Source organism: Eulemur rufifrons, chromosome 2, assembly GCF_041146395.1.
Source record: "Eulemur rufifrons isolate Redbay chromosome 2, OSU_ERuf_1, whole genome shotgun sequence".
NCBI lineage: Eukaryota > Metazoa > Chordata > Mammalia > Primates > Lemuridae > Eulemur > Eulemur rufifrons.
The window spans coordinates 121357138-121383098 of NC_090984.1; the positions used below are offsets into that span (position 1 = coordinate 121357138).

Consider the following 25961-nt stretch of genomic DNA (forward strand, 5'->3'; position numbering starts at 1 on the left):
AAAAACAACCAGAAAACAATGAACAAAATGACTGGAATAAGTCCGTATCTATCAATAATAACCTTGAATGTAAACAATATATTTCCCCATATAAAAGATATAGACTGGCTGAATGGATTTAAAAAAATGACCCAACTCTATGCTCCCTACAAGAAACTCACTTCACCTGTAAAGACACATATAGACTGAAAGTGAAGGGATGGAAAAAAATATTCCATGCAAACAGAAAGCAGAAGCAAGCAGGAGTAGCTATTACTATATCAGGTAAAACAGACTCTAAGTAAAAAACTGTAAAAAGAGACAAAGATGGTCATTATGTAATAACAAAAGAAGAAATAAGCAAGAAGATAAAATAATTCTAAAAATATATGTACCCAATACTGGAGCAGCCAGATATATAGGGCAAATATTATTGGATCTAAAGAAGTAGACTTCAGTACGATAATAGGGACTTTAACAGCCACTCTCAGCATTAGATAGATCATCTGGACAGAAAATCAACAAAGAAACATTGGATTTAAATTGCAATTTAGACCAAATGGACCTAACAGACATTTATAGAACATTGCATCCAACAGCTGAAGAATATATATTCTCCTTATCAGCGCATAGAACATTCTCCAGGATAGACCATATGTTAGGCCACAAACAAGTCTCAATAAGTTTTTAAAAATTGAAATCATATCAAGTGTTTCTCAGACCACAATGGAATAAAATTAGAAATCAATAGCAAGAGAACTTTGGAAACTGTATAAATACATGGAAATTAAACATGTTCCCGAACAACCATTGTGTCAACGAAGAAATAAAGAAGGAAATAAAAAAATTTCTTGAAACAAATAAAAATAGTGTCACCAACGAGGTCCAGGTCTATTCTGCCTGTGTGCAATAAGTCAATCACTGTGACATGGGTTTTGCAAAAGAGAAGATTTATCAGCCAGGCATGGTGGCATGTACCTGTAGTTTCAGCTACTGAGGCGGCGCCGGCAAGAGGATCGGTTGAGTCCAGGAGTCGGAGGTTGCAGTGAGCTATGCTGATGCCACTGCACTCTAGCCTGGACAACAGAGCAAGACCCTGTCTCAAAAACAAACAAACAGCCCCCCCCGCCCCAAAACTAAACAAACAAATAAAAATATTCAATCTTAAGGCTGAAAAATGAGGAGAGGGGAGAACAGCTCTCAAATTCACCTCCTGGAAGATAAAGGTTTGGGATATTTATGGGTTGGGGAAGTAGGGTGGTCTGAGGTATGGGGAAAGGCAATTGGCAGAGGGGAAAATTGAAGTAACAGGTTTACCCTATGCAAGTGTAGTCAGGGTTCATAGCATTTCACAGGACGTATGTACAGAAAATGAGGGCATAAACATGATCTGAGGGTAGAGTTTTTGGCCTTCTGATGTGAAAAGATTATCTCTTGGGCACTTGTGCAGGCCCAGTTGAAGGGTTAGTGGTTTCAACTGGTTTGAGGTGGACAGGAGCTGGCTCAAGTTCCCAAAAAACAACTGAAGCAACCATCACCACGGTGACTTATGAATGTTCTCTATAAAGTAGCCAGTGACGGTTAAGTTTCAGTGTTCAGCGGTGTGGCCTTCAGCTATGGCAGGCTCCAGCTTCAGAGAAAAAGGAAAAAGAAAAGCAATTGACAAAAAGCAAGCAGGGCAGGCAGACCTGATCAAATTAACCCCTTGCTTTCAAGGGAAACACCACATACCAAAACCTGTGGGATACAAAGCAGTGCTAAGAGGAGTGTTTACAGCAATAAATGCCTACATCAAAAAAGTAAGTGATTTCAAATAAATGACCTAGCAGTGCACCTCAAAGAACCAGAAAAGCAAGAACAAACCAAACCCCAAATTAATAGAAAGAAAGAAATAATAAAGATCACAGCAGAACCAAATGAAATAGAGACTAAAAGAAAGTACAAAGGATCAATGAAAAGTTGGCTTTTTGAAAAGATAAAATTGATAAACTGCTAGAATAACCAAGAAAAAGAGAAGACCCAAATTTAAAAAATCAGAAGTGAAAAAGGAGACATTACAACTGATACCACCGAAATACAAAGGATCTTTAGATCTATTATAAACAACTATATGCTAATAAATTAGAAAAGTTTGAAGAACTAGAGAAATTTCTGGGCACATACGACCTACCAAGATTGAACCAGGAAGAAATAGAAACCGAAAGAGATCAATAATGAGTAATGACATTGAATCAGTAATAAAATGTCTCCCAACAAAGAAAAGCCCAGGACTGGATGGCTTAGCTGGTGAATTCTATCAAACTTATAAAGGAGAACACCGATTCTTTTCAACTATCTCAAAAAATTGAAGAGGAAGGAATTCTTCCTAACCCATTCTACAAAGCCAGCATTACCCTAGTACCAAAATAAGATAAGGACACAACAAAAAAGAAAATGACAGGCCAATATTTCTTGTGAAAATAGATGCAAAAATCCTCAACAAAGTACTAGCAAACATAATCCAACAACACATCAAAAAGATAATTCACCATGATCAAGTGGGACTTATTTCAGGGATGCCAGGACGGTTTAATATCCACAAGTCAATAAATGTGATACATCACTTTGAGAGAATGAAGGACAAAAACCATTTGATCATCTCAATACATGCAGAAAAAGTATTTTGATAAAATTTAACATCCATTCATGATAAAAACTCTTAACAATTTAGGCATAGAAGGAACATACCTCAACATAATAAAGCCATATATGACAAACCCCCAGCTAACATCACACTGAATGGGTAAAAGCTGAAAGCCTTTCTTCTAAGAACTGGAGCAAGATAAGGATGCCCACTCCACCAGTCTTTTTCAACATAATACTAGGAGTCCTAGCCAGAGCAATCAGGAAAGAGAAAGAAATAAAAGGCATCCAAATCGGAAGAGAGGAAGTCAAATTACCCTCTTCCCAGATGACATGATCTTATGTATAGAAAAGCCTAAAAACTCCACCCAAAAACTCTTAGAACTGATGAACAAATTCAATAAAGTTGTAGGGTACAAAATAAACATACAACAATCAATAACAATTCTATACAACAAGAACTAAGTAGCTGAAAACAAAATCAAGAAAGCCAATCCTATTTACAATTGCTCTAAAAAAAATATCTTGGAATAAATTTTACCAAAGAGTAGCAAGATCTCTACAAGGAAAATTATGAAACACTGACAAAAGAAATTGCAGAGGATACAAATGAATGGAAAGACATCACGTGCTCGTGGATCAGAATTAATATTGTTTAAATGATCATACTACCCAAAGCAATCTGCAGATTCAATGCAATCCCTATCAAGATACCAATGACATTCTCTACAGAAATAGAAAAAACAATCCAAAAATTTGTATGAAACCACAGAAGAGCCTAAACAGCCAAAGCAATCCTGAACAAAAAGAACAAAACTAGAGGCATCACATTACATGACTTCTAAATATACTATAAATCTATAGCATAGTGTTGGTATAAAAACAGACATAGACCAGTGGAACAGAATAAAGAACCCAGAAATACATCTACATATTTACAGCCAACTGATTTTGGATAAAGGTGCCAAGAACATACACTGGAGAAAGGACAGTCTCTCCAGAAAACGATCCTGGGAAAACTGGATGTCCATCTACAAAAGAATGAAACCGGACCCCTATGTCTCACCACATACAAAAATCAGCTCAAAATGGATTAAAGACTTAAATGTAAGACCTGAAATTATAAAACTACTAGAAGAAAACATATGGGAAATGCTCCAGGACACTGGTCTAGGCAAAGATTTTAAGGGTAAGACCTCAAAAGCACAGGCAAAAAAACCCAAAAATAGACAAATGGGACTGTATTAAACTAAAAAGCTTCTGCACAGTGAAGGAAACAATCAGCAGAGTGAAGAGACAACCTGTTGAACAAGGGGAAATATTTGCAGATTCTTCATCTCACAACAGACTGATATCCAGCATATGCAAGGAGGACAAACAACTCAACAGCTAACCCCCCCCCCAAAAAAAAAATCCTATCAAAATGTGGGCAAATGGTCTGAATAGACATTCCTCAAAAGACATACAAATGGACGACATGTATGTGAAAAAATGCTCCACATCACTAATCATTGGGGAAATGCAAATCAAAACCACAATGAGGTATCATTTTACCCCTGCTAGAATGGCTACTATTAAAAAGACAAAAAGTAACAGATGCTGACAAGGCTTCCAAGAAAAGGGAACTCTTATACATTGTTGGTGGAAATGTAAATTATTACAGCCATCATGGAAAACAATGTGGGGGCTTCTCAACAAACTGAAAATAGAACTACCATAAGATCCAGAAATTCCACTACTGGGAATCAATATACCAAAGGATACCTGTACCCGCATGTTTACTGTAGCCAAGACATGGCATCAATCTAAGTGCCCATCAATGGATGCACGGATAAAGAAAATGTGTATACACAATGGAATACTATTCAGCCACAGAAAAAAATGAAACCCTGTCATTTACAGCAACATGGATGGAACTGGAGGTCATTGTGCTAAGTGAAAAAAGACAGGCACGAAAAGGCAAACATTGCACGTTCTCACTCATATGTGGGCACTAAAAATGTTGATCTCAGCGAAGTGGAGCGTAGAATGATGGTTACCACAGGCTGGGAAGGGCGGCAGGGGGATGAAGAGAGGTTGGTTAGTGGGTACGAACATACAGTTATATAGAAGGAATAAGTTCTAGTGTTTGATAGCATAGTGGGGTGACTACAGTTAACGACAATTTCTTGTATATTTCAAAATAGCTAGCAGAGAAGATCTGAAATGTTCCCGACACAAAGAAATGATAAATGTTTGAGGTGATGGGGATCCTATTAATAAGTACTCTGATTGGATCATTACACATCATATTCATGTATCAAAATATCAACATGTGCCCCATAAATATGTACAATATTATGTATCAATTAAGATAGATAGGTAGACAGATAAATAGTGGCTGCTGCAGCTCCCACTGTCCTCTTTGTTCTAGGCGTGAAGAAGGGAAAGATGGAACTTGAGTTCGTCCCAGGGCCATCCTCCTATTCCCGGGGACTTCAGCCTCTGAACTTGCAGCCCCCAATGCCACCCAATTTTGGTTTTTTTTTGGCAGCAGATTCCGCTCCATTCCCTCTGGCCGTGCTTTCCTCCTAGGGTGCCCTCCTGACTGCCTCCGTCTCCCAGGGCTCCGTGGCTGTTTTAGGGCATCTTTCCCATCACGTCTAAGGATTTGGTGCACAAACGGGAAGCTGATGCTTGGGCTCAGTCTGCCATGTTGATCTAGTCTCCCTGGTCACTTTATCTTTTCTAGAATTTTCTTACATTGTTCTGACCTCCCAGCTTGCCAGTGCTGCTGTGGGTTTCTAAAGTCATTTGGGGGTAGTCGGGCAGAGGGGTAGGGAAACGCACGCGTTCAGCCGACCATCTCTGAATCTCTTGCTCAGTTTATGCCGGGGAAGAGGAAGCAGCTCCGTGAGATCCGGGAGAGCATCCGCTTTCTGCGCCAGGTTGGCAAGGATTGGGTCCAGCGCCGCCGGGAGGCCCTGAAGAGGGGCGAGGATGTCCCTGCCGACATCCTCACACAGATTCTCAAAGGTGCGTGGGCTCCCTCCCAGGGCTTGGGAGGGCCAGGTGGGCAGGGGGTGCTCCTGTCAGGCCACTGAGCTCCGTTGACCGCGTTGTCCCTGTCTGGCTTGAGAGGGGAAGGGCGGTTGGTTCTTGCATGAGCTGCGGGGCGAGGGAGCAGAGATGGCTGGGAACTGAGGCCCTCCTTGTCTTTCAGCTGAAGAGGGGGCCCAGGACGACGAGATTCTGCTGGACAACTTCGTCACCTTCTTCATTGCTGGTCTGTAGCTTCAGCGATGACAAGGGCTCCGAGCTTTGCAGGAGTGTGGGAACCGCTGGTCACTCAAATCTCTGCCTCTGGGAGATTGTTGGGGCCATCTGAGCAGAGTTCCGAGGCAGGACTGGGGGGCTGGGGCTGGGCTGTGTTGGTGGCCTCAGAGCTGGTGACAGGCTGTGATTGAAGCTGGCTCCTCCAGCTCAGGAGAGCCCAGCCGTGCAAACCCAGACCCCGCACTCGGGATTTGTGGGAGGCCTTCGTTAGTCTGGCACAAAAAGGTGTGCTAAGCAACTCCGCCCATTTGCTCAAAGTGTTTCTTGAGCATCGTTCATCACCTAGAAAACTCCTCCTCAGCCTCCAGCGAGCCCTCAGATGCTTCCTCCTTGGGGACCCCCGGTGGTCCCAGGCCCTCAGCCGGAAGCTGGCCCCGGCCCCCAAAGGGCCCCTGCCCACAGGTCTCACAGTGCTAAGCTGCATGTTTGTTTGTGGCAATCCGAGGAGGTCTGAGTCCCTGCCGGATTGCGCGCTTGGTGAGCGGAGGGTCCGGTGCTTTGCTCGCTGTGTATTCCCAGGGCCTTGCGTAGGTGCCCCTAAAGACCGGGTGACATGAGTGAACACGTGGATGAAGAACAGGCACTGGGGAGACGGAGGGGAATGAGACGAGGGACAGTCCACAGTCTAGTGGTGGAGGTAGACAGAGACAGGCAGTCTGCAGGTGTGGTGTGGAGAAGGCCCGCCAGGTGGGAGACTCGGAAATGGCCGGCGCTGGGGCGGGGCTGCAGGGCTCCGTTCCCTGCGAGGGGTAGAAAGTAGCCACAGAACGACCGGCCAGCCTTCATTCCTGCAGCCTTGAACCCAGGTCCCGGACAGACACGGCTTCAGTCTACCCATCAGTAAAATGGGGGCCTTGCGGTGCTCTGCAAGCTTCCACCCAGCCTCCCAAAGAGGATTTTATAATCTGCCTCATGTCCTCACAGCCCATCCCCGAGCCCTGTGCCAGCTGCTACGGGGGGCGGGGGAGGGGAGGGCGGGTTGCATCTCTCCCTCCCTTTGCCTGTGAGGAAACTGAGGCCTGAGAGGGAAGCGTCCTGCTAGGGTAGCAGCTCACAGTGCAGAGCAGGGCCGGGGCTGCCCTCTTTCCCCACCCACTCCCCTCCTGGCCATCCTGGCTGTGACACTGGCCCCCACCTTCCAGCCCTGGGGGCAGCTGGGGCTCCCTTCCCAGCACTTCCTTGCTGTGAGGTGCAGCCCCTCCGCACACCTCCAAGCAGAGCACCCTGACCCCCTGGGCGCTGGCCTGAATAGTTGCCACCTGCTAAACCGCCTACTCCTTTACCGTAAATTCATGCAACTCAAGACTCTTCCCTCCCAGGCCACCTTGGAGGGTTTTGTCTCTAACAGCTTCGCCAGATCCTGCCAGAACTCAAATGGGCCCTCCTGAAACGATGCCCTGGCCTCCCACTGGGAAGCCACCTTGTCAGACCCGGGGCTGTGGGGGGCTGTGGGGGGCTGTGGGCAGGCGCCCGCAGCCTGGGAGGGAGGCAGGCAGCCCCGGGCTCACAGGCTTTGGGTTGAGTCCCGGCTCTGCTTTCCCTGCCATGTGGCCTCAGTGTTTTCTTCTGCAAAATGACAACACCCCACCAGGCCAGGTGAGGCCCAAAAGATAGTGAAGAAAGGGGCTTTTAGAGCATGACAGCCGGATGCAGGGGACAAACACCATGCACTTGACCACACTGGCTGGCGCAGGGGACGTGGAGGCAGACGCACTGTCTCCTTCACGTCTTGGCCTTGGGGCTCCAAGGCAGGGCCCGCAGGGGCGGCGGCTCCCGGAGCCCCACGTGGACCAGCTACTGTCCTCCCTTCCCGCAGGTCACGAGACATCTGCCAACCACTTGGCGTTCACGGTGATGGAGCTGTCTCGCCAGCCAGAGATCGTGGCAAGGTATGGGGGCTGCCCTCAGGGTTGGCAAAGGAGTTTGGCTGACGTTTTGTTCCTGAGGGCCACCTGCCCCCACCTCCCGGGGCTGAGTCCCCTCCAATGTGCCCTGCTTCCCTTCACCCCAAGGCCTTTGCATGGGCTGTTCCTGCTTCTGGAAGCCTTTCTCCTCGGGAACATGCCTCCCTCGCCCCACTCCCCCTCCTCCTCCTCCTCTTGCTCTTCCTCCTCTTCCTCCTCCTCCCCGCCTTCTCCAGAAAAGCCTTCTTGGATCCTGAAGCAGCCACCCTGTGTTCTCCCCCGCTACCCTCCTCCAGCTCTCGAACGTGTTTTCTCCCGGGACTGTTTGCGTTGAGTCTGTTGCAGCCTTGAGACCAGAAGCCCCAGCAGGGCAGGGCCTGGCTCCTTTCCTCCTCGCAGCACACCCGGCGACTGGCTGGGGCTGGCAGTGAGGACGGGACAGAATTCCAAGCAAAGTGCTGAGGGAGCGCTTGTCCTCAGTTGGCAAGACAAGGAAGGGCGTCCCTGGGGAGATGGCATTTGAGCTGGGCCGTTGGTTTCCTTAAATACAAGCAGGCTCCCTCCCGGACTGTCGCGTAGACTGACTGAACCACGTGTGAAAGCTCTCGGCGCCACAAGCTCAGGGTGGGCGCTCCGGGGAGGTGAGGACAAGCCTTCGATGACAATTGTTAGTCATCACCAGCATACAAGGGCAGAAACGAAAGATTATGTGAAAGTATAAAGTAGTTTATTGGGTTTAAAAATAAATAAAATAGTAATATATACTTTCTATAAAAATTTTGGAAAAATCAGAAAAGTTTAATAATAATAATAAACCCACCCAGGGCACCCCACCCACCCGGAGGCACTTTACTATTAACTACTGTCTATGGTTAATACGGCATCTTTTAGTCTGTGCACGTGTAGCTTTAGTGTGTTTCTCATCACCTGCTTGTCTAACCGGTTTGTGTTCACCGTGAACCCTATCGCAGCACCACCCCACATCATCATAACCTCTTCCACTCTTTTTTCATCGTGGTAAAATATACATAACATAAAATTTAGTATTTTAATTATCTTTTGTTTTTTTCTAGAGACAGGCTCTTGCTCTGTCTCCCAGGCTGGAGTGCAGTGGTGTGATCATAGCTCACTGCAACCTCCAATCCCCGGGCTCACACCATCCTCCTGCCTCAGCCTCCCGAGTGGCTGGGGCTACAGGCAAAAGTCACCGCACCTGGCCAATTTTCAAAGTTTTTGTAGAGACGGGGTCTTGCTCTGTTGCCCAGGCTGGTCTCAAACTCCTGGCCTCAAGTGATCCTCCCGCATCGGACACCCAAAGTGCTGGGATTACAGGCGTGAGCCACTGTGCCCGGGCCAGTATTTTAGTTACACTTAAGCATACAGTTCAGCGGCATTAGTGCATTCACACTGTTGTGCAGCCGTCACCACCGCCCATCTCCAGAACTTTCTCCTCTTTCCTAACTGGAACTGCAACCCCATTGACAGTAACTCCTCATTGTCCCTCCCCAGCCCCTGGTAACCACCACTCTGCTGTCCTTGTACATTTGTCTATTCTAGGTACCTCGTGTGAGTGGGATCACACAGCAGTTGTCTTTTTTGTGCCTGGCTTATTTCACTCAGCACAGTGTCCTCCAGGTCCCTCCATTCGTAGCGTGTGTCAGAACCCCTTGCATTGTAAGTACAGCCCCCGTGGTGCTTACCCGCTCGTCTGTCCCCGGACACTTGGGTTGCTCCTCCCTTTTGCCTATTCTGAATGATGCTGCTACGAATATGGGTAAACACATATCTTTTCGAGTCCCTGCTGTCAGTTCTTTTCGGTGTATACCCAGAGGTGGAATTGCTGCATCCTATGGGAATTCTATTTTTAATTTTTTGCAGAATTGCCCACCATTTTCTGTAGTGGCTGCACCATTTTCCACTCCCATCTGTAATGCACAAGGGTTCTGATTTCCCACATCCTCACCAACGTTTGTTGTTTTGTTTTCTGTTTTGATAGTAGCCATCCTACTGAGTGTGAAGCAGTCCGCATCTACTCTTAAAGCTGCCTACGATTTTAGCAGTGCGCATCCTAAAGTTTACTCAGCCAGCATCCTTGTGCTTTTCATGCTGCTGTTTCCAGCCACCGGCAGCTGTAATCCAGGCTGTGACGGGCATCTACATGCATAAGCTTTGTTGTGTGGTGTGTTTTATTTCCTACAGCCAATTCCAAACATCAGACACAAAGGGTGGATGCTTTAAGGCCCCTGGAACAGAGTTCTCAATGGCTTGGACACTTTATTTTGGATGTGGCAGTTGTGGGATTATCTTAGCAGTGTCTGTGCGTGGGGGACACTTCACGCTTCCTTCCATCCCCCCTTCTTAAACTCCGTGGAGGAAAGTCCTTCAGAGATGACCTTGTCTCTGTCTCACCCGACAGGCTGCAGGCCGAGGTGGACGAGGTCATCGGCTCTAAGAGGCACCTGGATTTTGAGGACCTGGGGAGACTGCAGTACCTGTCCCAGGTGTGGGGAGTAGGCGGAGGCTTCTGGGCAGATGCGGGTGATTCACCAAGTCAGGCCTGCTGCCTCCGGGACCCTGTAGTACAGTGGTTCTCAAGCTTTGCTGCCTGTGAGAGTTGCTAGGAGACTTAAGACACCCCGAGGCCCAGGCTGCCCCGAGACCAATGACATCAGAGTGGAGGGGCTCCCTGGGCAGTCCCAATATGCTGCCACGGTTGGAGACCGGCCCGTGGGTAAACGGCCCATATTTGCACTCCCAGCCAGGCAGGCTTAGGCTTTTACAGAGCCAGGCCCAGCAGCCCCCCAAGCGCTGTGTGAGGCCGCGCTGGACCCACAGGAAGCACATGCAGCTTTCTTCTGCCTGTCCTTCTCTGGGCTGGTGGGAGCCCTGGTTCCTGGTCCTGGCTCGGTCCCTGGGGCCTTGCTCAACTCCCTTCCACTCCTGGGCCTTGGTTTCCCTATCAGTCGCATGAGGAGTTGGACATGGTGGTGGGGTGAATGTCCCTGGGGTCTGGGACCCAGTCGGGGGTGAGCGTGTGCATTCAGCACCGGGGGTGGGGGAGAGATGGGTCCGGGGCATGCCACCAGCACGTGTTGTGGGATCTCCTGACTTCTCTTCGTGTCTCCCCTTGTGGCTCCTGTAGGTCCTCAAAGAGTCGCTGAGGCTGTACCCGCCGGCGTGGGGCACCTTTCGTCTGCTGGAAGAGGAGACCTTGATTGATGGGGTCAGAGTCCCTGGCAACACCCCGCTCTTGGTAAGTAGGGACCCCGGGGTGGGCTGGCCTGCTTGCCCCAGGGTGGCCAATTCTGGGCTCTCCGCTGAGGTCGGGGAGCCCATGGCCCTGTTCTCAGCACTGTACCAGCCCCCACCGGCCGCCCTGCGCTTCTCTCCGCGTCTCACTGACCCTGTGAGCTCTTCTCCCCCTTCACGCTGTCCCCTGTCGGGCAGAAGCTTCCAGTGGACAGCTCCGGGAGGGAACACCCCACGTACAGCTGAGCACACTGAGGTTCAGAGAGGTCAGGTCACTTTCCGGGGCTCACACAGCTGGCGAGGGGCAGATATGGGCTGTGTCTGGCTTCACGTTTGACCCAAACTTGTCCTAGTTCTTTCTCTCCCCACGTTTTACAGCTCCTTCTGCACTGTGGTCACTTTCTCCCCTACCTGCCTTTACACTTTGTTTCTTTGTCTGTCTGCTCATTCGTTCATTTCGTTCATTCAGGCACCCGTTCAGGTACAGTGACCGCTACCCCACCACCCACCCCCAGCTCCGCCAGGGTAATCGCAGGCCTGAATTTTGTATCTGCCATGCCCTCACCCGTGTGTGTGTGTGTGTGTGTGTGCACGCCCACGCAGTAATATGCTGTAGGACTTGCTTTCTGACTCAGTATAAAGACTATTAAGATGTGTGTAGCTTCCTCCGTGAGAGTCTCGGTCATTCACTGTTGCTTATCAATTCTGGGGCTGACGGGCCTTTGAGAGTTTCCAGTTTGTCGCTGTCACGAGCAGCACAGCAGCTGTGAGCCTTTCTGTCTGCGCGTCCTGGCGCAACGTGCAAACGTGTTTCCTGGAAATACCAGGAGTGGGAGGGCCGGGCTGTAGGACACGTGGGAGCTCCGCGTTACAAACTGATGCCCAGTAGTGTTCCCAAGTGGCTGCGCCAACTCGGACGCCCACCAGTGGCACGAGAGGGAGTGTGTTCTCCATCCTCTCCAGCACTTAGTGGGGTCCAATTTCTTCTTATTTTTTGCCAACCAAATACATGTGCAAAAAATATTTCTCTGTGGTCTGGATTCACACTTTCCCGATGACCAGCGAGGCTGAGCCTCCCTGCACTGCTATCCTTGTCTGTGAGATGTTGGCTCAGTTTCCCCTTTGGGTCATTTGTCTTTTCTTATTGATGTGTAGAGCTCTATTTTTTAAAAATTTATCTTTTGTCCATTATCTGTGTCTTCTCCAGATGTGTGGCCTGTCTTCACTGATGTGTTTTTGACGATGTGAAGTTCTTGATTTTTTTAGTGATTCGTTCTTTTGTTCTACCTTAAGAAATGCTTTCCTATCCTGAGCTCGGAAGGATATGCCTTATATTTTCCTCAAACACATTTTTCTTTTGAAAATTGAGCTCTTGCCTACCTGGGATTGATTTTGCGTGTGGTTTCGAGGTAGGGGTCTGTATTGGTTTGCCAGAGTTGCTGTAATGAAGTGCCGTAGACTGGGTGGCTTAAACAACAGAAATTTATTTTCTTACAGTCCTGGAGGCTAGAAGTCCAAGATGAAGGTGTTGACAGGTTGGTCTCCTCTGAGGGCTCCCTGCTTAGCTTGCAGACGGCGCCTTCCCCCGTGTCCTCAGATGGTCCTCCGTCTGCGTGGCCTGCTCCCCCCTTCTAAGGAGGACGCCAGTCAGAGTGGGTCAGGGCCCACCCTGGTGACCTCATTTTATTACAGCTTCCCTCTTTTAAAGACCCTGTCTCCACATACAGTCACGTTCTGAGACACTGGGAGTTGGGACTTCAGCATATGAATTTGAGGGGGACACAGCTCAGCCCACGAGAGGACCCATTTTTACTGTCACACGTGGAGAGCCACGCGCTTCCCAGGGCTCCGCCACGCCGCCTCCAGCCCCGCAGAGCTTCATCTACGGTGGTTCTTTATTCTGTCTGCTCATCTTCTTCTGTACACCCCAGTACCAACCCTCTCTGCCTTCACGGCCACCTCCTTAGCGTGACCTTCCGTCTGGCAGGGGAGGCCCTGCGGCTGACGGTCAACCCGGGGCACAACCCCGTGGGCTCTGAGCGGGCAGACCCAGGCTCGCTGGCTCATCTCTGTCAGACCCTCGGCTTCTCTGGGCCTGTCTCATCCTTGTCGTGGGGGTGATGGACCCCAGCCACAGCCTATGAGAAGAGTCAGTAGGATGACGTATGTCACATGCCTGGCCACAACCGCAGGCACTAACCCCAGCCCCGGCTCCTAACGCTCCTGGCCTCTTGCCGGAGCTCAGCTCCAGGCCTCCCTCTGCGCCCCTGCCCTGGACTCTGGGCACAGAGAACCGGGTAGAGCAGGCTCAGGAAGACGCTGTCCAAGGCCAGAAGAGGCAGAGACCAGCACCCAGCGCCCACACTGGGGGCATGTTGTTCCTCAAGGCCTAGCATCGAAGGTCAGGGGCACGAAGAAAACAAGAGCCCGAATCAGGAGGCACTGGGGGTGCAGGCCAAAGGCTGGTGGGGGTCTGCAGCCCCCTCCCCTAGCCCCACTGAAGCAACGTCCAGTTGAAGAAAGACTGAAAAACAGCAGCTCTCAAGGACCTAGAGAGACGGCCTTGAGTGTCAGATCTGAGTTTAAGTCTCAGTTTGGCCACTTATTTGCCTGGTGGCTTCAACATAGTCGCCGAACCTCTCTCTGAGCCTCAGTTTCCTCATCTGTAAAATGGGGGAATTGTAGCTCCCCCACAGGGATGTGCCGAGCCTGGGATGATGTGACACACCAGCTGGCACAGTGGGTTGTCCCCTTTCTTCCCCTTGGAGATTTTGCAGGGGCCAGTGCGATCCCACACCTGGCTAAACGGGGTGCTGGGGGCGGGGGCCACTCGGCTCTGAGTCACCCCATTGGGAGGCTGAGTGGGTTGGGAGGCGCAAGGGCCGGACCCTGGGAACCGGAGACAAGCAGACCGTCTCCCCACAGTTCAGCACCTACGTCATGGGGCGGATGGACACATACTTTGAGGACCCGCTGACTTTCAACCCCGATCGCTTCGGCCCTGACGCGCCCAAGTAAGTCCCTCGTCGAGCTATCCACGAGTGGGCCTGGTGGGAGAAGGACGACCACAGCAGCCTCTGGTCTGATCTCCCTGTGCCCACTGAACCCACACAGCCTTCCAGATCCCTGCGAGGTGGTTGTGGAGGAAGTCACAGCTCGGAGGGGTTAGGTGACTTGCCCAAGGACAGAGCTGGGGTCTGACCCCAGTTCACTCCGGTCCTAAAGCCTGTGCGTAACCAGAGCCTTGTGCTGGGAAGCCACGTGACTGCGCAAGTCACTTCGCCTCCCCCGGCCTTGAGGTTCCTGTCTGAGAAACGGGAATGCCGGTGGCTACCTCTGGAGATCGCCATGGGGGTCAATGCAGTGACGTCCCAAGGCCATGTGGGAAGAGCTGGGCCCCCTGGACATTCCGCCCGTGCTCAGATCCAGACTCTGCCCAGAGCTGGACATAAGTGGCGTGCGACCTGGGACAAGCTGCTCTGCCTCTCTGAGCCTCGGTTCCTCCGTCTGTGAAGTGGGGGTGATCGCAGGGGAAACCTGAGAGCGCACAGACCCAGAGCTCAGCGGAGGGAACTGCGATGTCGTGCGTGCGCAGAGCACCCAGCCCTGGCTCAAGCCAGCCACGGGAGAGGGAGGGCTTTGTCCCTGCCATCTTCCCTACGTGGACCCTGCCAGCCCCAGGGCTGCCACTCCTGACCTTCTCTCCCCACAGGCCACGGTTCACCTACTTCCCCTTCTCCCTGGGCCATCGCTCCTGCATCGGGCAGCAGTTTGCTCAGGTAGGTTCTCCCGGTGTGACTGCAGGGTGGCGGCTTGTCCCAGGCCAGGAAGCATTTCTGAGCCCCTGCTCTGGGCGCGCTGGGCTGGGGGCTGGGGACGTGGCCCCAGCGTGTTTTGCTCCGGAGGTTGACCCGGAGAGGAGAGCCAGGCCGTGCGTTTGCTGCCCATGAACTCGTGCATCTCATCTCTCCTTCGTTCCTCCCTGCTTTCCTCGGCGTGGCGCTCACTGCCCTCCCCTGCACAGATGGAGGTGAAGGTGGTCATGGCCAAGCTGCTGCAGAGGCTCGAGTTCCGGCTGGTGCCCGGGCAGCGTTTCGGGATCCAGGAGCAGGCCACACTCAAGCCACTGGACCCTGTGCTCTGCACCCTGCGGCCCCGGGGCTGGCAGCCTGCGCCCCCACCGCCGCCCTGCTGAGGGGCCTCAGGCAGGACGAGACTCCTCGGGCCAGGGCCGAGCCCGCCCTCCTCTCTGCCCCGTCCCCCAGCCACCCTCCATGCTGGCTCCCAGTGGGGCCTCTGCCAGCCTCCTGCTTCATGCCCCCAGCGTTCCCTGTCACCCGCTGACTCCATGGCTCTTCCTGGACTGGCCCTTGCCTAACCCCCAGCCGCCACCATTGTCTCTCCCCCAACTCCAAACCTTTGCACAGGCCACCTCCTCTGACGAGACACCCTAACTCTTGCTCACTCCCTAAAGCCCTCTTCAGGTGTCACCTCCTCCAGGAAGCCCTCCCTGCCACCCCCGGCTGGGCCAGGGGCCCCTCCTCTGTGCTCCCTCAGTCACCTGTGCTACCTCTAACACCACACTGACCACACTGTATCGTGAGTGTCTGTTGATATGACCAACTGTCCTGCCTGGCCGCAAGTGCCTCAAGGGCAGGGTCTGCGTGTGATTCATCTCTGAGTGCCCTGTGCCCACCAGGGCCTGACACAGAGTCGATGCTCAATAAATGTGTGTTGACTGCATGGATGAACGGCAGAACTAGGCCACGATGCTCTGGCCTCAGTTTGCTCATCTGTACAAGGGGGAGATGTGGAGACTGGTCTCTCTAAGGGCTGGCACAGCTCTGGCAGCTGCCACCTCCAGATGCCCCTGGAGATGCCCAGACAATGCCACCTTGGGAGAAGACTGCCCCAAGTTACCAGAAATGCCTGGTGTTGAAGCCTGTTCCCTGTGTTGCATACAAGGCTGGGCCCCTGGGTGCTGTGTGAGGTTGGGATCACAGGTGGGTGACTGGCTTTGAGAGCTGAGTTTGAGAGGTCAGAGAGGACCCCTGGCCTCCCTTGGGAGCAGCTTGGTGGAGCTGAGCCCACGTGCCTGTCTCATGCCTCTGGGCACCTGCTACACCTGCTACACACTGCCCCCTGACCCGGCCAGAGGCGGCTGATCATGCCAGCTCCAGGTGGTGAGACTGTAACTCTCACGGTGGTGGGTGGACGAAGCCACCCCTTCCTCCCCAAGGCCTAGGGGTGCCAAAGAGCAGCATATACTGGATGGCCCACGTCCTCTGAGCCCACCCAAGGAAAAGGACCTGCACTGAGTTTCTCCTTCAGCACCTGGGAGCTTGTCTTTGTGTAGAGAGAAAAAACTGCCTTCACGCTCTGCCTGGGGTACATGCCCCCCAAAGGCCCCTCTCCACACCAGGGAGTTTCCGGAGGGAGCTGACCCCTGCAGACAATGCCAGGTTGTGCCCCTGAAGTGCTGAGGCTTGGAGGCCTCTGACCTTTCTAGATGGATGATGAAGGAGGTGCTGTCCGGCCATGGCGGGGGCACAGGGTGGACTGTGGGGTGGGGGCTGGCGAGTCTCAGAGGAGGGCTGTAGAGGGAGAGGTTGCAGCAGGGCAGGCTGGGGAAGAGTGCAGGGCTGAGGGGAAAGACAGGAGGAGACAGTGGCATTTGGGGTGGGTGTGGGAAGGGGCTGCTTCTGGGCAGGGCAGTGGTAAGAAAAGGGTGGGTTTGGCCACACAGCTGGAGAGTGAGCCCAAGGGCACCATCCTCCCGGTGGGCAGGGGGTCCTGGGCCCCCAGGAAGGAAATGGAAACCAAGAGAGAGAGGGTGCAGTTGGATCAGGGCTGGGCCAGGGGCCAGGTGGGCAGGCACAGTGCCGAGGGAGCAGGAGGCCCCTCGCTCTGCAAGGCTCTGCAGCTCCGGGGGCACCCCTCTGCCCAGAAGCAGGGGCGAAACCACTGGTGCAGGTCCCTGCAGCTCACCTGGGCTGGGGAGAGGGACAGGCTGGGAACTCAGACACTTGTCTCCTCCATTCTCATCTCTCATCTCCACCCCAGGCCCCACCTGCACTGAGCATGTCACTTCCTCCCCTGTGCCTCAGTTTTCGCATCTGCTCAATGGGAAGATCCCTTGGAGCTGTCGTACAAGGCTGCGGCAAGGACTGAATGAGACTATATACATCAGGAGCCGGCACAAATCCATGCCCAGCCCCGCTCCTCTGTCACTGCCTGTGGGGCCAGTGTACCCATCCTGACCTTCTGGAGCCACGTCCTCTTCCACGGAATGGGCTTTCTGTGAGAGGCAGGTGGTTCTCAGTCCTTGCTGCATAGAGGAGTCACCTGGGCCAGGTGAGTCAGTCTCCGGGGTGGAGCCCAGAAACTGTTTCCTCCTTAAGCCTCCCAGGAGACCCCAATGTGCACGGGCTGGAAGGTGACCCCTAGGGCCCAGGCAGGACGGACAGACGGGATCAAACCCAAGTCTATGCCGCTAGACCTCCTGGGGTCAATTCCTGCCCCAACCTGTCACTGGCTTTGGGACTTGGGCCTCAGTTTCCCCATCTGTAAGGAAGGACAAATAATAGGACGCATTTCCCAGTGTTGGCGGGGGAAGTAAGAACGTCCACACGTGGAGAGGGCGTGGCACTGCCTAGTGCGTCTTGGCATCCTCGTGATTACCTGCGGGGGCCGTCCCGGGGCAAGGTGTGCAGTCCCTAGAAGCGCCGCACGGTGGCGCCCTGGCGTAGCGCTCCGACCGCTCGTCCGCGCGCTCGGCGTCCCGAGGTCCGAGGGGGAGGGCGAGGGCGCGCGAGACCCCTGGAGGCGGGATCAGGGCGGGCGTCCGCTGACCACTGGGTGGGGGTGGACATCGCCATCCCCATTTCACAGATGGGGCCCCCGAGGCGCGGGGCGGTTTCCGGACTCGCGCGGGGTCAGGCAGCTGGTGGGGACGCGGGCATGGTGACCTAGCAGGTGGGCGACGACGCCCGGATGAGCCTGGGTCTGGCGGTGGCACGCTGGGGGCGGCTTCCGCGAGAACTGCGCGAAGGGCGGCGGGTGCAGGCTGTCCTGCTGCCTGGAGGCGGGATGCCCTCGCCAGGTGGCCCTGGAGGCTCCCAGTCCCCTCCCTGCGCTGCCACTCCCTCCCTTGTGACCCAGGGAGGTGCAGCGGTGGCCTTTATCAAATCTGTCCCCTCCTCTGTAAACTCGGACATGACATGACGTGGGGAGGGTGCAGAGCTTTGGATCTGCACTCTTGCCCCAGAGGGAAGCTTCCAGCTTGCACACCCCTGGGGGTGGGCCCCATCCCCCGCATGTGCTTCCTCCATGCTGAGCAGCTCTGACTCTGAAATGGCTCTTTAGGCCACTTCCCATCGCCGGGGTGTGACAGGGCCCGAGGGCTGGGAGCTGACCCAGCTCTCTGGATGGCCAGTAGCCCGGCTGGGTTGGGGGCTGGCCTCAGGGGCCTTGGGCTGCCAGGCGTGGGGTGAGTGCCTAAGTCCACCCTGACCAGTGGGAGGTTTTCTTCCTCTATGCTCTAGGCGTGGTGGCTGGAGCACCAGTGACAGCCAACAGGGGTAGACAGAGGACCACCCCCCTGTGTCCCAGAAGTCAGTGGCCCACCTGGGAATGTTCTGGATGGGGGTTTGACAGGGAGCCTGAGCCAGCCCCTTGGTACGCCTGGCGGAGCAGCCACCGGATCCTTTACAGCCGTCGTGAGTCAGGCGATCCATGACCCCCTGCAGCGGGTGACTCCTAAGTCCACCCTGCCCGGACCTCACCCCTGGGCTCCAGACAGCCTCAGGCATCTCTGTCTGGATGTCCAGAAATAGCCCCCCCGGGGGGGCTGCAGTCCACTGGGGGTATTTCTGGCAGGCGGCTGGGGACTTACTGCGGGAGGGAGGGTCATTCCTCTGAGTCAGGGCCAGGGCTGACGAGAGACAGAGTCAAGGCCCTGCCTTGGCCTGGGGCTTTAAAAACACTAATTTCTTCCAGAGCACGGCCTCTCCCTGCACTTCCTTCTCACTTGAGGAACCCTAGTCACTCTCCTGGCGCTGCCCCCTCTGGCAGCCCCATTGGAGGGCCGGACCCGTGCAGCTGGGCAGCATAGTCACACCCGGGCGAGAACGAGGCTGCCAGTTCCTGGGGTGGCACTCCAAGGGCAGGACCAGAGGAGGAAGGCCAGCCGTGGAGGGGGCTCCCTGGTCTCAGGGCAAGGGCCAGGCAGGGGACGGGGGTGAGCAGCGGCCATCGCAGGACAGCCCTGGGCCTTTCACTCGGGCCAGGCCTGTCAGGTGGGGTGGGGAGGCTTCCAGGGTCTGTGCTGGCAGGCAGGGGTAAAGGGCCCCCCTGCCACCCCCTGCCACCCCCTGTCCTCAAGCTCTGGGAGGCAGAGAGGGATGATGACAGCAACTGTGCCAAGGCCCCTCAGTCCCCAGCAGAGGGCCAGAGGGCAGGGAGGTGGGGCCTTACCCCAACTAGGAGCCCAGGACCCTGAGCCTGGGAGACCTCCCCACCAACCCTCTGTACCTTGTCCCCCTCACCAAATGACAGTGGCTCCTTGGCCCCCACCTCAGAGGCGAGGGGCTGCCCAAGGAAGCAGGAGCTGCCCACATCCTCACACCCCAGGACACCCAGGGCAGCTGGATGGGCCTCTCGGGCCTGGCTGGGAGCCCAGAGGCCAGGAGGTGCCCAAGGCCACCCAGGCGGCCGGCTTAGGGCTGCAGGGCTGGACGAGGGGCCCCGGGCGTGGGAAACTGGCTCCCAGAGCTGCGCTGGCGCGTGTCTGAGCCCCACGTGTGTGAGCTGTGCATGTGCCTGCGTGTACTCCATGTCTCTCCGTGTCTCCCCGTGTTCCTGTGTCTCCCTCCCCCTGTGCATTTCTGTCTCTCCGTGTGTGAGGCCGCCTGGATGAGTCTCCGTGTGTGTATGCACGCCTCAGGCTCTGCATGTCCCTGGTGTGTCCTGACTTGAGCTGGACGGAGGTGTCTCTGTTGACCTAGGGCAGTGGGCAGACACGAGGAGTACCGCCGGGGCCAGGCCCTTGCCGGCGTCCTGCCCTCCATCCTCCCCCCTCGCCCCATGAGGTGGGGTGACCTGCCCAAGGCCACGTGCCCAGGAGGTGTGGGTCCATCCAGTGAGGACATCCATTGTCCTCCAGATCATGGCCACCCCATGGCCCAGGGAGACAGGGGTCTGCAGCAGGGAGGAGGAGCTGGACTCCTGAGGCCCAGCTGGGCCTGGGGCCCAGGGGGGCGGGCAGGTGCCGGTGGGTAGGGTGCGGATGGGAAGCAGGTCCTCCTCCCTGACCCCCCCAGGCCTGGACGCCCCTCCACCTTTGATCACTGACCCTCCGTCCCTCCAGCGACACTTTCCTCCCAGTGCTGGCGCTGGCTGGCTGAGCAGTGTGGGAGCCTAGGGCCAGCGTCTCTCTGGGTGAGTGGAGCAGGGTGGCGGCCCGGGCACAGAGTAACCATGCAGGTGGTCCCTGCCAGGCCTCCCCTGTGAAGCAGCATGATGCTGTGACATCAGGGCTGGCCCCCACTGACATCCAGCACATGTGTGCCCTTACCTTTGCCCCATTGCCCTTCAAATGGCCCCAACTTCTGCCTGATCACATCTCCTGTCACTCTTTCCATGCCCAGCCCCTTCTCCTCCTATCCATCCCTGCCCCGTTCCTCACCTTTAGGTCTCTGCCTATTAAAGGCTCTGCTCAGAGGTCCTCCCTGACCACCTGCTCTTTCTTCCTGGCCTCAGCTCCTCCACTGGCACCTCCGCCCCACCACAAGCCTCTGATCCTCAAGAGGCTGCCCCAGCCTGGTTCAGGCCTGGCTGCCACGTCGTGGTGCCCATTGAGTACTTGTTGAAAATGGTGCCAGCCACTTTTGAGCCCACAGGGGCTGGCGGGCACACAAATGGCTGACTGGAGAGAGTCAGAGCCCCAGGATGAGCTGGCAGGAGTCGCATCACGTACGCGCACACGCTCCACGCATGTACATGCTGCCGTGCACGGTCATCACAGGCTCACACCCCCCCTACACGTGCCCAGGGTCGTGCACATATGTGCACACACACATATATGTGTGCACACCCACACTGACACCCATATTGTCACACATGTGCAGTGGGCCCCCTCGCTGCTGCAGGGACCTCAGGAGCAGGGACTTGAGTTGTTTTGCCCCCAACACATGTTCCCACAATAAAGAAAACAGGAAGGGGCTTGGGGCCAGGGACAGGAAGGGAGGCAGGGGAAGTGGCCTGCACACGGGAGCGGCCAGTGGACACTGGGCGGTCCGTGTGGGTGGGAGGCAGGGCAGACGGACAGACGGCTGCAGGGCTGGAGGTGGAGTGAACCTCCATGGCATCTGGGTCCTGGAATGAATCCTCTCCACAGCCCCAAGGGGTGCCACGCCACCCCTTCCAGGCGAGAAACCGAGGCTGGGGGCCAAGCTTGTCCCTGTCACCCAGGAAGGCTGGTGGAGCTGGCCCTGGACCTGGCTTCGTCTGACACCAGGTACCTCCCTGGCACTGGCCAAGGGAGGGTCTCAGTTTGGGAGGCCGGTGGCTCAGGGGGCTGTTTCTGCAGCCCACTGTTAGTCTCCAGTACTGGGGCACGTCCCACCCTCATGGCACCCTGGCTTGGACTCTGGAGTCTCCGGAGGCACCCGGGGGTGCATCGCCCCCACTGTTCCAAGGTGTGCTCCCCGACAGTCCAGCCCATGCAGGGAGCCCAGAGCAGGTGCTGCAGGAGACGAGTCCTGAGATGGGCCCCAGGCCCTGCCCGGCAGGGACTCCAGGAGATTCCTTCTGCCGCCAAGCCTGGCCTAGGGCCTGGTATACAGGAGGTGCTCGTAAGAGCTTTGCAGATATGGAAACGGAGAGGGGCCAAGGTGTGCATGAGCCCACACAGTAAGGAGGACCTGGGAGATGGGTCTGACCCCACCCGGCACCCTCATGCTCCCCCACCCCCCACCACCCGATGCCTGAGTCCGGCTGCAGCGCCAGGGGACAGCAGAGGTGCCAGCGAGGGGCTGGGCAGACAGGGCCGTGCCTCTCCTGGTCCCACCTCTTCCCTGGGGATACAGCTGCCACCTACTGAGACCTACTGCACATCCGAAATCTGCCAGGCGCTGTATCTCCCTTAGTCCTCCCGCTCTGCAGGGGAGGATGCTGAGGAGCGCCTCTGCCTGCCGCCTCGTCCGATTGTCCCCCATGCCCGCCCGCCTCGCCCAGCCTCCACCCCCACCCCAGGCACAGAGCCACTGGGTCTCCACTCACCCCGCAGAGTTGTCCTGGTGCCGCATCTAGGTGCCAGGGAGGGAGGAGGGAATTTCTGGGGTGGAGGAGGCAGTTCCAGGGGTGGTCTGGTTTTGTCTCTTTCTTTTTTCACTTTACTAAAAATCTCAGGAGGGACCCAAGATGACCAATAGTCCTGGTTTGCCTGAGACTGAGGAGGTTCCCAGGATGCACTCAAGGCTAAAACAGGGGAAGACTCAGGCAAACAGAACAAGAGGAACCCCAAAGCCATTTAATCTAACCCTACCTGATGCTTGAACTCCTTCCACTGTGTCCCCACGCAGTGGCTGTCCAGACCTGCTTGCATACCCCCAGTGACGATGAGCTCATTATCTTTCAGGGCAGCAAGGGCCAACCGAGAGGTAGACATGGCCAGGACCAGGCCCTGACCACAGTGAAGTCACAGCTGGCAGAGCGGAGTGCGGGGGCAGTGGGAACACAGCGCAGGCTTCCTGGAGGAGGAAGAGCACAGGGGATTCCTAGCCAAGGGAGCACCACAGGCAAAGGCCGGGAGCCTGGGAGCCACTTCATAGGGATGGCATTCCTTTGCTGTCCTCTCTGAGGGCCAGTGCAGGGGTGAAGGGTGATGGTTGTGACTCTGCCACCCTCCTCTCTGCCCCACCCTCAGTCAGGGCTCCTTTGGAAACACGTGGCCTCATCCTCTTGCCTACACTGCCCAGGTCTCTGGGCTGGGAAAGGCCTCAGTGTGAGGGGTGCCAGGAGGCCTCGGAATGCTGCTTCCCTCTCAGTTTCCTGAGACTTGTTGCCCCCCAGCGCCGGCATCTGCCCCCTCCTCCGGGAAACCTCTGACCTCCCCAGCCCTGGCTGCCTCCCTTCCACAGGTATCAGCCTTCTTCTCTCCTCAGGGTTGCACCACCTCCAGCCTCTGCCGGGGACCCCTGCCACTCTCCAGCTGGGCTGTCCCGCTTTTGAACCTCCTGGTCCCTCCTCCTGGAGTGTCCTTTCCTCTCCTGAAAAAACTTTCTTGTCCCTTAAAGATAACACAAATGCTAGCTCCTCCAGGAAGCCCTCCTAGATTTCTCTGACTGGGCTTCTCTCTCTTCTCTCTAAGCCATTTCACTCCCTCTGTACTGTGCATACAGAACTGGGTAGACTTCGAGCCCGGTGGGGATGGGGGGACAGGGAGCAGAGCACCTCCCTTGGGTGATGCCTCTGGGAACTCTGGCCCTTAGCTGTACCTGCCCTTCACCTTGCGGGAACCCAGGAGAGAGGCTGGGCTGGATCTTAGCCAAGCACACAGCAAGAGCATACTAAGTGCTTGCTGGAGTGTGTTTGTTCTCCCGACCAGTATTCTCGGAGCATCTACTCTGTGCCAAGCGCAGAGTCACATGGCTGCCCGGGTGGCCGTCTCCATCCCACTCAGCCTCCCAGCACCCTTGAGCAGTTAGCACCCAGTAGGCGCTCAGAGGTGTTGGCTGCTCTTAGCCAAACAATCGAAGGCAAGGGTCGCGCTTCCTGTAGCCGTGGAGACAGACAGCCCGGCTCCAGATCCCAGTCACACCCCTAACTCTGGCCTTGGGTGGGACACTTAACCCCTTCTGTGACGCGGACACAGTGGTCGTGGCAGCTCCAGAGAGCAGAGTGAGACGACAAGTGTGGCTGTGCTCAGCGCAGCTCCTGGTGCCAGGCCGGTTCTCAGCGGGTGGCTTCACTCCTTCTCCTTCCCTGATGCCCCTAAGTGCCCCTCGCTGGCCGGGGGCAGCCATTCCTGGGAGGGAGTCGCGCACCCAGGGGTGCTGCGGCTTCTCAAGCAACACTCCGGGGCCGCCCAGGAGAGGCCGGGCAGGGGAGGGCAGGGCCCAGATTTATCCACCAATCGCACCGGCCCCTGGCACCGAGCACGCTCTTATCTGCCCAGCCCAGCATGGAGGGGGGTGGCCAGGCCGGCCGGGGCGGGACACTGCCTGGGGGCTGGACACGGAGCAGCCTCAAGCCCTGCCGGGTGGGTGACAGCCGCTGAGGGCTCTGAGTGACCCTGCAGGCTGGTGGCCAGCCGACTGCCCATCTCCCACACCATGTCGGACGGCGAGGGCCCCTCGGCCGGTGAGTGGCAGCGCTATATTTACCCGCCGTGGCTCCGGTTGCAGAGCCAAGGCCGCCGGTCGCCGAGGGTGCTGGGGCCCCCGCGGGCTGCAGGCAGCTGTGAAGCTGGCCCCCTTCTCCTGGCCTGACTCCTGGGGGGCCGGTGCCCCTGGACAGGGGAGCTTGACTTTCAAAGCTCAGTTCTGCCGCACTCCCGGCTTCCCAGCGGGGCCGGAGCAGGAAGCTGCGTCTGCTGCTGCGAACCCTTCCCGGGCTGGCAGTCGGGGCGGCCAGAGCTGAGCCACAGGGTGACGGGGCATAGACTGTGGCTGGACCCCTGGGTGGACTCATGGTGCCAAGGGCCCTGAAGCCACTTGCGACTGTGTGTGTGCATTTATTTGGGGGGAGCATACAGCTTCCATCTGATTCCCCAGGAGTCTGAGACCCCCCAGTGGTTCTGAGTCCCTGGTCCGCCAGCATGAGGCAGGCCCTCTGTGGGTCCCCAAAGCCTCTGGGCTGGAAATGGCCAGGGACACAGGCAGGCGGGGGTGGGGGTCAGCTTCTGGGGCTTGCCTGCCTGCCCTCTGCTCTCCCCAGGGCAAGAGGCTGTGGTGGCCACCAGCTGCCCTGGCTGGCTGCCCCAGCTCCTTCCAGTTCACGAACCAGTTCCGATGTGGCCACCCCTCTGAGCCAGCCTTGGCAGGGTAGGGGCTGGGGACAGCCTAATCCAGGGGCTACGTCGGGACTCTGGAGTCAGGGTGGCCCAGTTCAAATTCCGATTCTTTCACTCCCGGGTTGGGAGACCTTGGGCAAGTGGCAAGTGGTTTGCCTTCTCTGAGCCTCAGTGTCCCCAGGTGAACGTGGAGACAGTGGTATGGTACCCTGCCCAATGGTGCTTCTGAAAACTAAATGCAACAATGTATCAAAGTGTCTGCCAGTGCCTGGTGTGTAGTGAGCGCCTGGTGGCTCCCACATGGCAGCAGCGAGCCATCCCGGGCAGGAGCCCCGAGGGACATGCAGCCTGTGTATCCAGGTCTGACCTCCTTTATGAGCCGTCAGTCGTCTCTGGCCCGTGGATTCCTTATCCACAAAAACCCGCCTTGGAGACTCTCGGGACACATCAAGCTGTCCCGGGGGTACAGAGGTGGGCTGTGGGTGACAGTACCCTGCATGGTGTCCGAGGAACAGTCCAGCACCTGGCCCCGCTGGGTCAGATTTGAGGGAGAGAGAGAGAGTTGGGGAGGGGGACACTGACAAAAGTGACCTGACCTCACCCTCTTGCACCGGGTGCCAGTCGCGCTGGCTGCCAGGAATTGCCCGCCGTGGCCGCAGGAGCCGGGGGAGCCAGCAGACGGCCCTTTCTGGCTGGCCCTGCCCCACACCTGACGCGAACCCGGAATAGCTCTCCCCCTCCACCAGGGACACGGCCCCGGTTTTAGCAGCTTGTAAAGCCACCCGCATGGAGATGGGTATTTCAGGAAGGCCAGGACAATATTTAGCCCTTCGGGGCAAAGGAATGGGCACTGAGCATGCATGTGTGCGCGCAGCCTG

At 55.8% G+C, this 25961-nt stretch overlaps 2 protein-coding genes across 2 annotated transcripts in view; both read left to right on the forward strand.

Annotated features, from left to right (window-relative positions):
* Window positions 1-15264, forward strand: part of CYP46A1 (cytochrome P450 family 46 subfamily A member 1) — a 35909-nt gene extending 20645 nt beyond the window's left edge. The window contains exons 8-15 of the mRNA XM_069465291.1: window positions 5466-5616; window positions 5804-5866; window positions 7733-7805; window positions 10237-10321; window positions 10963-11073; window positions 13995-14083; window positions 14782-14848; window positions 15094-15264. Of these exons, the coding sequence (XP_069321392.1) occupies window positions 5466-5616; window positions 5804-5866; window positions 7733-7805; window positions 10237-10321; window positions 10963-11073; window positions 13995-14083; window positions 14782-14848; window positions 15094-15264 (810 nt within the window). The remainder of the gene's footprint in view (window positions 1-5465; window positions 5617-5803; window positions 5867-7732; window positions 7806-10236; window positions 10322-10962; window positions 11074-13994; window positions 14084-14781; window positions 14849-15093) is intronic.
* Window positions 15265-24317: 9053 nt separating this feature from the next.
* EML1 (EMAP like 1) overlaps window positions 24318-25961 on the forward strand; it is a 171393-nt gene continuing 169749 nt past the window's right edge. The window contains exon 1 of the mRNA XM_069465295.1: window positions 24318-24431. Within this exon, the coding sequence (XP_069321396.1) occupies window positions 24404-24431 (28 nt within the window). The 5' untranslated portion in view covers window positions 24318-24403. The remainder of the gene's footprint in view (window positions 24432-25961) is intronic.